We start from the raw sequence: 14,881 nt of genomic DNA, 5'->3' as shown, positions 1-14,881 counted from the left end.
TTCCCCCATTCATTCCCAGCACCCTATCAAAAAGCATCAAATGAAGTATATTATATTTTGAAAAACATGTTTAAACTGTCATCGCGTATATGCCAAATAGATTATTATATATATACATCTACATCCATTAAAATCTCATTGTAGGAATTTACTGTTCATGTAATCAAATTTACTTTTTCATCAAGTAATACATTATCTCAGTTTCAATTAGTTCAAATATTTTGCCGCTAGATGGTGATTCAATTCGTTACCAAAATATCTACTCATATGGTTATATAATCTAAGTTTTATATCTGTAAAAATTTAAAGAGCGCCATGTTCTCGTAATCAAATTAAATAATTAAAATTTAAATTTAGATAATAAACAAATGTGTTGAATTATATTTATATATATTATTTTTCTAATTAATTATATTACATATTATATCAAATAGCAAAATAATTTAAAAAGTTGTTTCATATTATTTCCTCCTATGTTATTTATTTTATTTTTGAATACGTTTATAACGTCACTTTGAACATTATTACGTGTTAATCATATGTATAATTGATCCGTGTCAAAATGAATAAAAAAGAGGAAATATTGTCAAGAAATATGTTGACGTACGTATTCTGATGTAAAAACTGAATTATTTATAAAGAAACCTTATATTATCTTAACATTAGCAATTTTATATTTATTATATTTTTTGAATACTTTTCTTTGGCTAATATTTTTAAAATCGATTAATGTTTACATTTTAAAATATTTTATTTAGGGCAGAACAACTTATTCAAAATAAAGGTATTAAATATCAAACTTGGAAAGAATGGGAAGAATCCAAAAAAGTATTACCCAAATTTGGACAAAAACAATTTGAACCTAATAACTCTTGGTTAGAAAATATTCAAATTGAGAAGGGTATTAAGAATTGTAGAGATTTGTTGAATATCGAAAGGGTAGAACGTATTTCTCAATTAGCAGTTGCAGAATGGTTACCTGATAGAAGAAAGGCACAAGTTATTAAAAAATCAGGTCAGGATTGGGGTAATTTTGGTATTGAAATAAATAAAACATTACTTTTGTTTCCTGAGGAGGCATTACTTCTTCTAGAAATGGTATATTAATCAGCTAATGCAAATTAATTGATCATTTCTATATGAAAAATGAATAGAAATAAAGAAATATAAAATTGATTATATTTCAGAACTGTTTAGAGCTTATATGGAATGGTGTAGCATTATCTATTCAGCAAGCGTACGAAATTTTAATAGACGATACGGAATGTACTTTAGAAGAGTACAGAGTTTATAGTCAATTAACTCGCTATGGTTACCACATACAACGTTTTTATTATGAGGATTCAATAAAAGATGTAATATCTGATGAATCCGTTTCTTTAAAAAAAAAAACTATTATGAAACCTAAGAGAGGCTTGCGTATTGAAGGCTCCGAGCAAAGAGTGGATCATGATACAAGCAATCAACTTAAAGTATTTGATAATGCCAAAGGAGAATTAAATATGCTAAAAATTAATAGTAACGTACAGATTGATGAATCTACAAAGATTTTAAGTAATACGTTCGAAGAAGATATACAAAACATTATCGAAAACATTATAAGTACAATAGAATGTACAAATAATTCTATATCCCTTATTCCCGAATATTATAATACAAAATTCAAAGGTAATACTACAATTTCTTATTCTGCAAATTTAAGGGATAATCAATCGAAATTAGATTCAACGCACAAAGAAATAATAAACAAAGATGGTAATAGCAAAAACGATTGGAATTCAAACATTGAGATTATTTTCGAGGAGACCTTATCTAACAAAATCAAAGAACCAACTACTTGTTCAACAAAGAATAATACTACTGTACCAAAATGGCTAGATTCACGTATACAGCGTAATGTAAAATTACTCCCAAAGAGAAGTGAAATATCGTTGGCAATTAATAATAAATCTGAATGTGCAAATGTTGATAAAAATAATTCTCTTAAGAGGAAAGATCTACTCTCTTGTAAAAATGATTTAGAAAATAAGAAATCGAAATTAGAGGTATGATATGTATAGAAAATTCGTTCTAAAAGCAGAGATGTCATATGAATTAGTTTCAAATAACTAAGACATATTCTTATTGAAAATCATATTAATTTTATTTTGAATAGGTGGTTGAACTTTCTGATGATGAAATTCAGATAGTTGTCCCTACTCTGACAAGAATAGAGATGCTTGAGTTACTACCAAATATTGCTTCTGAATCAGTTATTACACAACAGATTTCACGTAACTATATACCTCATACAATAAAGCTTCATAAAGATATTTATCAATATGAAACAAAAAGATTAAGAAGTTTATCAGAAATTGACAATAAAATGCGCTTGAAATATTCTAAACAAAATTTACGAGAAAAACCACATAGCTCTAGTACCAGTTCACAGGCTAGTAACAAAATTATACAAAGGAACTCTTTTATTCCTCTACATAATTAAAGCATGCATATAAACATCTACGATGTTGTTTTACGTGCATTTTTGTACTTAAACAGTTAACACGATATTCAAGATTAAAATTTTTCCAGTTACCCAATAATAGAATTCCATTTTACCATCAAGTATACTGGCATAATAGAGGTCCGATTATTCAAGAAAGCCTACATCACAATAATTCTCATGCCTTCATGTTTGGAAATTCAGGCCACTTCAGACCTTTTAGGAATACTATACAACAAAATAGGTACTTTTTATTTTAAGATATAATCAATTAGAAACATATTCAACATATTTTACATCGTAATTTTAATTTTTACATCGATTTATTATTTTCGCCTAGATCGATCAATGCATCTCTGGGAAATGTTAGAAGTGAAAAAAATGAGTATCAATCATCATTCAAAGTTTTACCAAATGTCACTTCATGGAAAGAGTTAAAAAAGAAATGGTATGACGAAAAAACAATTACTATAGATGACGAAGATGGTACTAATAACGAGAACACTGAAGGCACAGAAATAGAGATAGTAAAGGAACATATTCCTCCTCTCATTGGTTCAAATAATGTATCGAGTTTTACAGAAATTTATAATAAGCTTAGGATAATAAAAAATGCATCAGAAAAAATAGTTAGAAGAAAAAGAAGCGAATTGAAAATATCATATAATGTTTACTCAAATACTCAGCATTATAGAAAAGCCAATCCAGGCGAACCACTTTATCGGCTGGTTGTCATAAGGTATTATTTATTTCAAAATTAATTACATACGTATTACTATATGTAACAGGCACATTATTATCATTTATTTTAGACAAAAAGAATGTCCATTTTTCCAACCAGTAGAATTAAATCGTTTGCAACAAGATGCTAAGGGTACGGCGATAATGTTTGCCGTTGTATCAATGTCGATTTCATATATTCAACCAGGTATTATTTCAATACCACCCCTATCGTAATATTTAATTAAGATATGCTATATTTATATAATGTTAACGATATATAGTAGATTTCAATAAATAAAAAAGATCATTTTCGCACAATTTCTTCAAAAGGTTATGATTATGAAGTTTGTTTTTAATATTTATACCTTTCTCTCATAAGGTGTCGTTACGTACAAAAAATAATATGGCGGATTGTTAATTCCTACCTTATCGATCTGCCTTAGGAATGACGGGTTAAAACTGTTTAAATATGTATATATATAGCAGAAAGAAAACGAAGGAAAAGCTAATTAGTAACAACATTTAATTTACTATTTTAGAATTGATATCTTTATAGAACTAACATTTCTATACAATTGTTTATTATTGATCACTTTTCTCTTTATATTATTTATCTGTATTTATGGATATAACTTAGAAACCGATACGCGTATATAAGAATTTAGCTTAAGATGGTCTTGAAATTTCATGGAAATATTATAGATGGAGTATTGTTGAATTCATGGAAGCATTGTTGAATTCGTGGAAGCATTGTTGAATTCGTGGGAGCATTGTTGAATTGCAATCTTAGGTTATACCGGATTAGATGCATTAAAACAGCATAAAGTGTTTGGAATACATAATAAATAAATCAATGATATTTCTAAAAAAAATAACGAAAGATGTTATAACCAAATATCTTTCACGTTCTTATAATATACAAGGACGTAACAAGAAAAATAATAATACAATTAATTGCGGCATGTCATCCATTAATTCTTCAGCGAATGTGCGCTTGCAGGTCCATTGATCATTATTAATTTTGTTCATAATTTTAATTATTGTTTTATTTTATTTTATTTTGACAAACATTATTGTACAATCTTTGCAGGTTTTAGGGGCTGGATCTGGGCCAGGATGCACCTCTTTAATTTTAATTACGGATCATAAGAGATATTTGTTTAATTGCGGAGAAGGGGTACAAAGATTATTTGCTGAATACAAAATTAAATTGAGCAAAATAGAACATATATTTATTACATCAGCGATCTGGAAAAACATGGGTGGATTGCCAGGAGTAGTATTAACAATAGCACATTTGAATGAAGAAACTAAATCTTTATGTCATAATTTTTTCAAAGTTACTTCTCCTGTAGGAACTAAACGAATGTTACAAATTTTGAAGGAATCTAACATTGTGAAAAATTTAACGGTTACCGTTGATGAACTTACTAAGGATGATGCAATTAAAGAGTATAATGATAATTTGATGACGGTTTCATGCGTTCTGATATATCCAAATGTGGACAATAAATATGAACATATATCTGAAACAATAACGGATAATGACACGGATGACACAGATACTTCTCATATTAATAAAAAAAGAAAAAATAATGAAAGTAGAAGTGAGAAAAGAATCAGATCGTCAGAAAAAGATATTGTACCTGTACTATCCTACATTTGTAAATTAAACGACAAGATAGGTTCTTTATGTTTAGACAAATGTCTTGCTAAAGGCTTAAAACCTGGTCCTATATTAGGATTACTTAAAAATGGTAAAGATGTCACTTTAGATGATGGGACTGTTGTAAAACACGAGGAAGTATGTCTTCCAAAGCAAAAGGGCCCAGTATTTTTAGGTAATCATAACTTTTCATTTTATTTATATCTAAAATATGTTATTATATATTTAATATAATTTAAAATAATTTAATATACCATTATTGTTAAATAACCATTTTGGTTATAGTCGTCGAGTGTCCAAGTGAAGAATATGTAGAATCATTTGTAAATCAAACTGCTTTTGAAAAGTATCAAGAACAATCATCTAATGATGATAAGCCATATTGTATAATACATTTTACACCACAGAAGATAATGGATAATACAAAATATAAAGAATGGATGAATAAGTTCGATTCAAATACTTATCATTTAGTAATAAATGAAAACAACACTTGCTTGGGTAGCCAGGCAGTATTCAAACAACAATATATGTTGAATGTATTGCATCCTAAAATATTTCCTTATTTGCAGTCGAATTGTTTTCAAAATAAATTAAATGTAGAATGCCAGGATGCAAATACAGTAAGTAATAGAGTTTAAAAACGATAACGTTTCAATGAACGATCACTCCTACAAACAACGGTAATTAAATTATTTTTCCAATATGTTGTTCATAGGAAAAAGAAAATACTCCAGGAATATATTATGCTAAATCATTGCAAACTATTGAATTGAGACCTACGCAGAAATTCGATAGCAACAGTAAGATTTCAATTGATAAAAAAGCTTACATCAATGAGTTAAACGAAATAAATGATTTTCCTAAAATCCTGGCGGAACTACATTCTAATATTGATAAACAAACAAAAACAATGCTTGCTGTGGAAGAATATCCTAAATTTGTCATGTTAGGTACTGGATCTAGTATACCTAGTAAAGTTAGAAATACAAGTGCTATTCTTGTGAGAACAGATGAAGATACTAGTATATTATTAGATTGTAGCGAAGGAACATTGTCTCAAATGGGACGTGTTTATGGTATAACTAAATTAAATGATATCCTGGCTTCTATTAAGGTACATTAAGTACATCTATTTACTTTATTTTTCTTAGTTTTTATTAATAGTGAAAATGATCAATCATTTTTTTAACAAGACCAATATCTAATTAGATCTTTTTAATTATTCATATGACATTGAATTTGAAAACTTTTTTAGGCTGTCTATATTTCTCATATGCATGCGGATCATCATTTAGGTTTAATAGGGGTATTACTAGCAAAAGCCAAGGTCACAAAAGATCCCACTTTTTTATTAATACCGGACACTCTTGGATCATGGCTAAATTATTGTTACGAATATTATAAACCCATTAAGGATTATATTACGTTAATATCAAATCATGATTTGTTGGACTTTAAACCTAATACAATAGAGATATCATCCCTTAAAAAGAATCTATCTAACAAATTGAATGTTATGGAAATTAATACTACCATAGTAAGGCATTGCAATTTGTCTTATGGAATTAGTTTGGTCTTTAAAAATAATAAAAAGGTTGTCTACAGGTAATAAGAACATTTTAAAACATATTTGGTTTCAATATTAATAACATGTTTATAACGTTTATTTATTATATGTTCTAGTGGTGATACTATGCCTTGTAATAGCTTGATACAACTAGGAATGAATTGTGATTTACTTATTCATGAAGCAACTCTGCAGGATGAATTATCAAAAGAAGCAATATTTAAAAAACATTCGACCATGTCCGAAGCCATCCAAATGGGCGAGAGAATGAAATCACATTTTACTTTATTAACACATTTTAGTCAAAGGCATACGAAGTTACCCATCATTCCTGAAAATACCAATCTTGATCTAAGCAAAGTCGGTATAGCATATGATTATATGCACTTTAATTTTTCACAACTAAAATTTCTACCTCTTTTATATCCTTGCCTAAAGACTATATTTCATAATTATATGATACTAACGGAAGAACGTATGATAAAAAAATTACAAAGTAAAATAAAATATCAAAACGAGTAAAATAAAATATCATCGTACATGATGAAATATTTTTCTAAATTTTTCTTATTGAATATACTTCATTTGCTATTATTATTATTATTATTAATACTTTTGGTATTAGTGTAATTGCTTGAATACTTTTTAACTTGAAGAATATGTTTCCTTATAAGTAAGAACAAGCTTTGTAATGTAAAATGAAGTTTATAGTTTTCATGTTGTAATCTTTAAACATGTATCATTCCTTCGTCACATACTTCAAAAGCTATTTTCCATATTGACGCTTACGAGATAGACAATTTAGAAAGAGTTAAAATATATAATATATTCATTTATTGTATATATTAAATAGTTCTCCCATCTAATGAGTTTTATAACAAATCAAGGGAAAAGTGATAATAGGGCTTTCTTTCATAGAAAAAATATTTTCAGTCAATATAAAATTGTTTATTACATTCTTGTTAATAATCCTTAATAAAATTATTAATTGTTTATGGGATTTTAGTTTAAAGTATCGATAGTTGTTTACAGTATTTAAAAAAAGAAAAAAAAATTAAAATTAAAAAGAAACAAATCTGCACATTTGTAAAAATTTTACACAATGAATAGCAAAAATAGACACAATTTTTATATTGCGCAATGCATAGACAATTAAAAATACATGCTTATACAATATTCGTTCTTAATAGGTTTAAATTGATGACCAATGACAATAAGTAAGTCCTACATATTACATTTTAGTATATCATCATTTTTTCCTCAAGTGTATTCATCAAATTTGATTTCATGGTATTGCTATAAGATATAGATATTATATTTGTTAACTTTAATAAGGGATTCGAAAAGTAGTATCTTTTTTATGAAAGCTACACAAATTTGTGTGCAAGTAATAAATTGTTAGATAAAATTATAAATTTATAATCTTTAGCACTTGGAGGAATAATTCTCATATTATAAGATGAAACGCCATAAATTTTTATATAAATATTGAATTACTTATGGTCAATTTCAATAATAATTTGGAACTTATACAATACTAAATAGATTAATTCTTAGTTTGGGTTTAAAGATATACGAATAAAAAGAAATTATTGGTCTATTTTTTGTGAGAACTGACAATTTCTTAAAAATAATAAGTATTATAAATGTAAAATGTGTTATATAAAATGCATCACATTTTAGCGTCACAAACAAATATTTAATATCTTCAGTTTGAAATTGTTATGTTAGCTTACTAAGAAAGGGATATAATTTAGTATTCTTATATATATGCTTTTGGTAGAGAACAGTAATGGAACAAAGACTGGCCTATGACCAATTTATGAACGTTCATACTGTTATACTTCCCTTAATTTAAATTATGGATAATCTATATGCATATATGCTATTAAAAATGGAAAGCTGTATTAAAGATATCTTATAAATGACCCACAAAGAACATCCTCACTTTTAATACACGACTTTATCAAATATCAAATATGTATTGTCAATGTGCGTTGACGCAATTGAAATTATTTACTTTAGTAAAGCTTATTACGCGATAAATTGGTTGTATAGTTTATATAAAATGAAGCATTGCGTATAAAAAAGCTCATAATAATGATTGGCTCATAATAATTCACAGTTAGTATAGCTGTCAGTCTTTGATTTATGCAAATTTACGATATCTTTTTTTGTAGCCCCATGAAGATAGTTTACCATCGATATGTCGTAAATTCGTTTTACGGTGAGGTTTACAAAACTGTTCTTGGTTAAGTACATAGTAGGAACAAAGTTTTTGTTCTTACGTTCCCATGTAAAAAATACGATGAGATATAATCACACCTGATGGATTATGTTTCTCCAAAACCAGCCACATTAAAATTCCCATTTTGTGGCAGAATCATAATCTGTTTCTCCTAAACGTAAAACACCGTTTTTACCTGCGGTAAGATATCGACCATCAGTAGATTTAATGCAAAGACGAGATGGTTCGCGCATTTCCAAGTAAAAACCATCGGATGGTACATCAGAATCCACAGTTACTCCCTCACTATCTGCATGCCAATATTTTCCATTTTGTCCTGCATAAAAAAAAAAAGAAAGAAATATGTTATACTAAATCATCGAATTTTAAGAAACAAAATATTCGAATACAAATAAACTAACTCAATAATGAATTATAATTATTTTAAATACAATAAAGATAAAATCAAAATACTCTTACCTTTAAATCTAACAATATCACGTTCACATCGTTCGACCCGAATTGTCTCATAACTGGCTTTATTGCACTCAAGCTTGGGGCTAGTTGTACTTTTAGGACCCACAAAGCCTTGCTCACAACGAAGTACTAAAACTGGTCTATTTATCAAATAGAAATAATATTTACAAGCATCTGAATCACTTCCATTTGTAAGTTCAGCATTTGCATAAAGATGGCCAGAACGTTTGGTAGCTACGAATTTGCCATTGTTAGCACGCAATGCTACTGTGCCATCCTCTTGCCAAACAAGATCAAAAAGAGCATTTGAAGACTTTTTGTGATCAGCAGCTTGAATGCCACCACCGGCTTCTAAACTCCAATAACGATCCTGCATGGTACGTACGTACCATCGTTTTGTGACACGATCAAATTCTAGTTGGAATGTTTCATGACCAGAAATTTCATCTTGATTTGCAGTTACATCGACTCCTGAAATATTCGGAGATAAATAATATTAGATATATAGTAAATATATCTAAGTGTTGTTGCTTTTGAACAATTAAAACGAATGTACCTTGCTTTACAGAAACATATCGCTGATTCAGAGCAGCAACAAAGGAAGCCTGTGGAAGAGACTCTTCCAAAGAAAAGAGTTCATCGCGCGTTACAGTTGTAGATCTAGACTTTAATACAGCCTTGCTACCAATTGGTGCCAAGTATGCACCATTGATATCTCTGTAGTTATTAATATTGGATTAAAATATTACTAGATCCACACAGAAAAATATTTCTAAATTTATTGTACAAACCTGAGAGCAAGTAGTCCTGCATGAAATTCTGCCGCAAAGAGACAATCTCTAGTGCAACTATCTAACAATTTACCATCTCGTGCAAGATATTTATTATTGCAAGTATGAAGGGCATAATGTCCACCTTCTGATTTGACATGATCTCCATGATCATCATCATGATCTGCCATAGCTGCAGGACGAAATTCTAAAGTAAATAAAGTATCTTCGCCCCATGGTACTGGTGCATCGACATGAATTTCATCTTGCGCTGCACTTAAATGAGCAAAACGTTTTCTTCCAGCCGATCTAAGATTTACCTACAATAAAATATGAAAGGGAAAAATAAAGAAAAATGTTTGTATTTCCAAAAAAAAAAAATAAAGAAAAAAAAACACAAACTATACCTGTGGTCTGGCAGCAAGATGTACAAGCCAATATTCTGGCTCACCAGGAGCTTTAGCTGTACATTTCAACTCATCTTGACTAGACCCTAGAAAATAACCTCTCTGGATATTTTTTAGAGCCCAACGTCCGCTTCCTACAATTAATAAATATTTAAAGGATCTTGGTAAGAAGTACACATTATAGATTATTTTGCAATAAATTAAATTAATTAACCATCAGAGGCCATCTGTATTTGAAAAGCACAGCCAGGATCATTAACATCTTCTGTTTCGCAAGTCACATTTCCAAACTGATCCACGGCTAAATACCGATCCAGATGAGAACGAAGAAATACTTGTTGATCGCTTCCTTCGAGAGTCCACAATTGTTTCTTTTTTAAACTTGATCCATTGGCATTGATTTTGAAACCGAAAGTTTCAGCCGTAAGGTACTTGTATTTTCCATTAATCAATCCAACCTGAAAAATATATTAATAAAATTAAAGATTTACTGGTCTATCGAACAAAAATTTATCACACAAAAATTGGGGGAAGGAATATAGAGAGAGAAAGAGAGACAAAGAGAGAATCCTTGAATATAAAAATAAATGAAGTATAAGAAGATAAGGTATAATGCCTACCGTCCATCCAGATTTTTCAACGCCATTTTCGGGTCCCATATTCTCTGAACCGTTGCTCTGCATTGTTTTTAGCCTAAGCAAAAGTTAAAATGATTCGTTTGTTTGTTTTCCTCTAAGATTCTCCCTTTCACAAAATCGATATGCCTCCAAACTGTCTTCAATCCGAGATAAATTCTAAAAAGAACAAATTCTATTATTAACACTAAATATAATATTATTATAAATTGTAGAACTGATACATAGGTCGTACATATTTAATTTCATAAAAACTCTTTCTAGAAATTTTATTTAATTAATTCGTCACTCTCCAAGAAAATAATTGTTTAAATCAATGCATACAATTTTACTTATGGAATATAAGAAAGAAAAAAAATAGATGATCTCGGTAGCGAATGCGTTGTATCTCACAATGAGATGCTTCCTTTATCAAGGTCATTTGAGCAAATCTTGCGTTCGTACATCCCGTTTGAAATTGCGTGATATTAAAGAGATAAGAAATTTATGAAATGAGTTTATACATTGAGCGTATCGAGGATACATCGCATATGTATAAATTTCTCGTTAATTATGTATTTAGTCAGTTTCATATAATTCATTCAAGAATGATATAATTGAGTGAACGATTCCTTAATTATCCGAATTCTAAAATAGCCATTACGCAAGGATTAGCAAGGCATATAATTTTCTAAAAGAGGCATATAAGTTTCTAAAAGAAGTTTTAGCGAAAACGGGACTTTATAGCGAGGTGAGTGAACTGGATGCAGAATGAAGTATCCTGTGCGACCACCTGTGTACTCTAGTTTCTCGTCTGTTATGACTACGTAGTTAAACCCTATATACAAGAACCAGTCTTTCCGGCAGTAAATTCTTGAAAAATAAAGTACACGGAGTATATATACCGCAAGAGGGAAAATAACGTATGCTAATTTGGCATATTTGCCATATAAAAAAACATTTTCATATAAATGAAAAAAAGAATGAAAAGAATACATCGAATCTGACGACTAAATTATACGCTTGTGTGTTGCATTACGTGCAGCCCCAACACATAGCTCTCTCAACACGCTTGGTCGCATAAGAATTCGCAATTGACGACGAGCAATAGAAAAAAAGAAAGACAGAAAAGACCAGAAAAAATAAAAAGAAAGAAAAAAGGAAAACAATAGGACGAAACTCGAATAATGCTCAACGTTCTAGCGCAAAAGGAAACAAGGAAGGATCCCCGCCCTATCCCTTCCTTGTATATAGCAGGGCGTACAGCCAGCAGGTATTGATCCCAGCCATTCGACAGGACTATATTCCAATTCGTTCATCAATAGCTTCAATATCATATCAAATTCATATTTATATCAAATCGTTCATATTAAGACGTTAGATCGAAAATTGTTAGGAACTTTTCAACGAATCTAAAGAGTGAAAGAAAAAAAAAGAGAAAAAAAAGCACCGTTTGGTGCCGTTTAGTTAATTCGATTCGATTCGAATTGTAATGTCATTATGATTATTGCGGTTCCCTGAGCTTCAACGGTCATTAGCCGATTTCAACGTGCCGTTCTACGCGTTACCGTTGATCAAGAGTAGGTTAACGTACGCATCTTACATTATGGCCGCGTTAAATAACATTTCCTCCTTCGACAGACGAGTTTATACGTGAATACATACGCGCATAAGTATGTTTGGAGCAATGATGCGCAAAGAGGAATCATCGAACGGTAGTTTCTCCGATTTACCATTTACTGTTAATCTTTGAACGTATGCGTATTCGTGCTCGCGTACTGCTCCGTTCTCTCAATTAAACCAACAGAATCGAAGGATCAAGATTCATCGAGACATTTGTACATTGACAATTCGCTGACCGTTCATTCTATTCGATTCAATTTAAATCTTAGTTATTAATATGATCCTCAATGTTTCCGTCGAACTATAACGATATATGAAAACTAGACGACAAGGTCTCTTACAATAGATTAAATCGTAAATTTTACGAAATAAAATTTAGATTCTTTTCGTTAAGGTAGAATTTTTAATAGCGCGATATATATTCTCAAGAGCTATGAGAACACGTATCATTAATTATGTAACGTTTCTTAAAACTACAAGCTATTAGTTATAACGTCAAAAGCCGGTTCTCTCGTTCAAGCAAGGATATTATATTTCGTTGGAAAGCCGAAATGAGAAAACCGCGACACGCGTTCATTGGGATGTTAAAGAAGACGTGTGTTCGTGTCAATGTTGAATTGTTGATTTAGGAAGTATGTAGTCAAAAATCTAAAAAGCAAACAGTGTCAGGTTTATAACAAATCCATAATAATAATAACTTGGCAATATTTTGTAAATATTGTTAGCGATAGCGGTCTTGTTTTTTCGTGGAACGACTGCTCTCTCTCTCTTTCTCTCTCTCTCGGTTTGCACACAACTTTGATTTTTTCGCAATCACGACGATACGGTCGAATATATAATGCACGATGGCGATAAAAAACCGCACGAGTCGCTCTCAGAAAAGACCATAACATGCTTCGTCAACATAATTATTATGGTTACCGCGACAAGTAACGTGCAGCACTTTGCATTATGATTGTCCCCTTTCGATTTTTCTTTCTTCTCCATTAAGACTTATCGAGTAATAACAAGCTACAAGCTACTTATAGTTTTTGTTTTTGATTTTAAACACTTTACCAATCAAGATTGCACCTAATTAAATAATAACAATACTACATAAATTAGATTCAACGTTCATTCTAAATAATAAACACAAGTACTAAACGCGCTTATATTGTTGATAAATATACTTGAAGATTATAACGATAAATATTTATATATAACAACGCAAATATTCTTAAGATCTTAGTGATAGACAATGTGTGAGAAGAATAGACAACGCATGAAGGTAGACAAAAAAAAAGAGAGAGAGAGAGAGAGAAAGAGAGAGCGACGAGAGGTAAGCAGGAGGAAGGCAGGAAGGCAGGAACTTCCGCCGGTAGTTGGAAGAACGTTTCGACCGGCCGGCTGGCCAGCCGGCCGGCCCCACCCAGGCCCCAAGATTCAAGGAGGCGAGAAATGAGTCACTGAGAGCGGCTGCACCGAAGTCACGACCCCCGATCGTCCTCGAAATATAAAACACCCCTCGCGTCATCCCTCCTGCAAAGCTCGCTATGGCAATATCAGCTAAATATAGAGTGCAATGGATGTCTTGGTTAAACGCCAAGTGCCAAGACCTTCGATCTTCGTGCATGCACGACCGCGTGTCTGTCTCTTCTTCGAAAGACCGACCCTGACCTCGAAACGTTCGACGAACTCTCGATGCGTCGTCTCTCCTCTACTACCTAACCGTTCGTCTATAATCGTCTTTGAAATAAAGAGAGAAGGAAGAAAAGGAGGAGAAGAACTTCCAGCGTCTACCATAAGCAAGCAAAGATGGTCGTGCGTCCTTTAAACTTGTAGGTTGGTAAAAGGACGACGTTTGTAACGTCAAAGAGTTCTTTCGCTCTTTAGAGATATCACTTTGTTCTTCGCTACTCACCGCTCTTCTCTCTCTCTCTCTCTCTCTCTCTCTCTCTCTCTCTCCCTCTCTCTCTCTCTTACTCTTTCGTGGTATGCTCTTTCGAGAAGATGTATGTACTTGAGATTTTAAGAGAGGATGTACGCGCGTGAAATAGTGAGAGGAAGAGAGAATAGAAAAGGAGAGAAAAAGAGACAGACAGAAAGAAAGCCGACTTGGTAAGTATGTTTCGTACTCGACGAGAGAAAAAGGTACTCGTGAGAAAGAGAAAGAACACAACGACAACGACACACGCGACTCGACGCTCGTCGCGCTACTGAGGGCCGACGACCGGCCGACGAGCGTCGGTCCCGTACGACAGGATACTCGGCTATCGCCGTGAGCGCGTAGGGTGGGGGAGGCTTCGCTTGGTTCGAGACGAGGGGTTCGTTCGTTTTGCCTTG

The 14,881-nt window shown here is 31.4% G+C and overlaps 2 protein-coding genes across 4 annotated transcripts; one reads left to right on the top strand and one right to left on the bottom strand.

Moving 5' to 3' along the window:
* The first annotated feature begins 386 nt into the window (after positions 1–386).
* Positions 387–7,158, top strand: LOC124954496. The gene is made up of 12 exons (XM_047507533.1): positions 387–603; positions 759–1,098; positions 1,188–2,045; positions 2,156–2,431; positions 2,572–2,726; positions 2,823–3,221; positions 3,295–3,393; positions 4,286–5,046; positions 5,157–5,494; positions 5,590–5,988; positions 6,130–6,479; positions 6,558–7,158. Exons 1-12 carry the CDS (start codon positions 563–565, stop codon positions 6,961–6,963), a joined length of 4,422 nt encoding a protein of 1,473 aa, XP_047363489.1. The 5' UTR covers positions 387–562; the 3' UTR covers positions 6,964–7,158.
* Positions 7,159–7,367: 209 nt separating this feature from the next.
* LOC124954489 (protein singed) lies at positions 7,368–14,791 on the bottom strand. 3 transcript variants are annotated; one of them, XM_047507522.1, is made up of 8 exons: positions 14,674–14,791; positions 10,943–11,116; positions 10,537–10,780; positions 10,323–10,456; positions 9,937–10,235; positions 9,702–9,862; positions 9,149–9,616; positions 7,368–9,005 (listed from the first exon to the last, which is right to left on the bottom strand). In XM_047507522.1, exons 2-8 carry the CDS (start codon positions 11,003–11,005, stop codon positions 8,800–8,802), a joined length of 1,575 nt encoding a protein of 524 aa, XP_047363478.1. In that variant the 5' UTR covers positions 11,006–11,116; positions 14,674–14,791; the 3' UTR covers positions 7,368–8,799. The 3 variants fall into 3 exon arrangements, with proteins under 3 accessions (XP_047363478.1, XP_047363475.1, XP_047363477.1); XM_047507519.1 differs by having other exon boundaries at positions 14,339–14,771; XM_047507521.1 differs by having other exon boundaries at positions 14,460–14,771.
* Positions 14,792–14,881: the final 90 nt, after the last annotated feature.

The sequence above is a fragment of the Vespa velutina genome, chromosome 15, assembly GCF_912470025.1.
Source record: "Vespa velutina chromosome 15, iVesVel2.1, whole genome shotgun sequence".
In the NCBI taxonomy this organism is placed as follows: domain Eukaryota; kingdom Metazoa; phylum Arthropoda; class Insecta; order Hymenoptera; family Vespidae; genus Vespa; species Vespa velutina.
The sequence above is the reverse complement of the archived record's forward strand: the minus strand, read 5'-3'. Positions and strand labels throughout refer to the sequence as shown.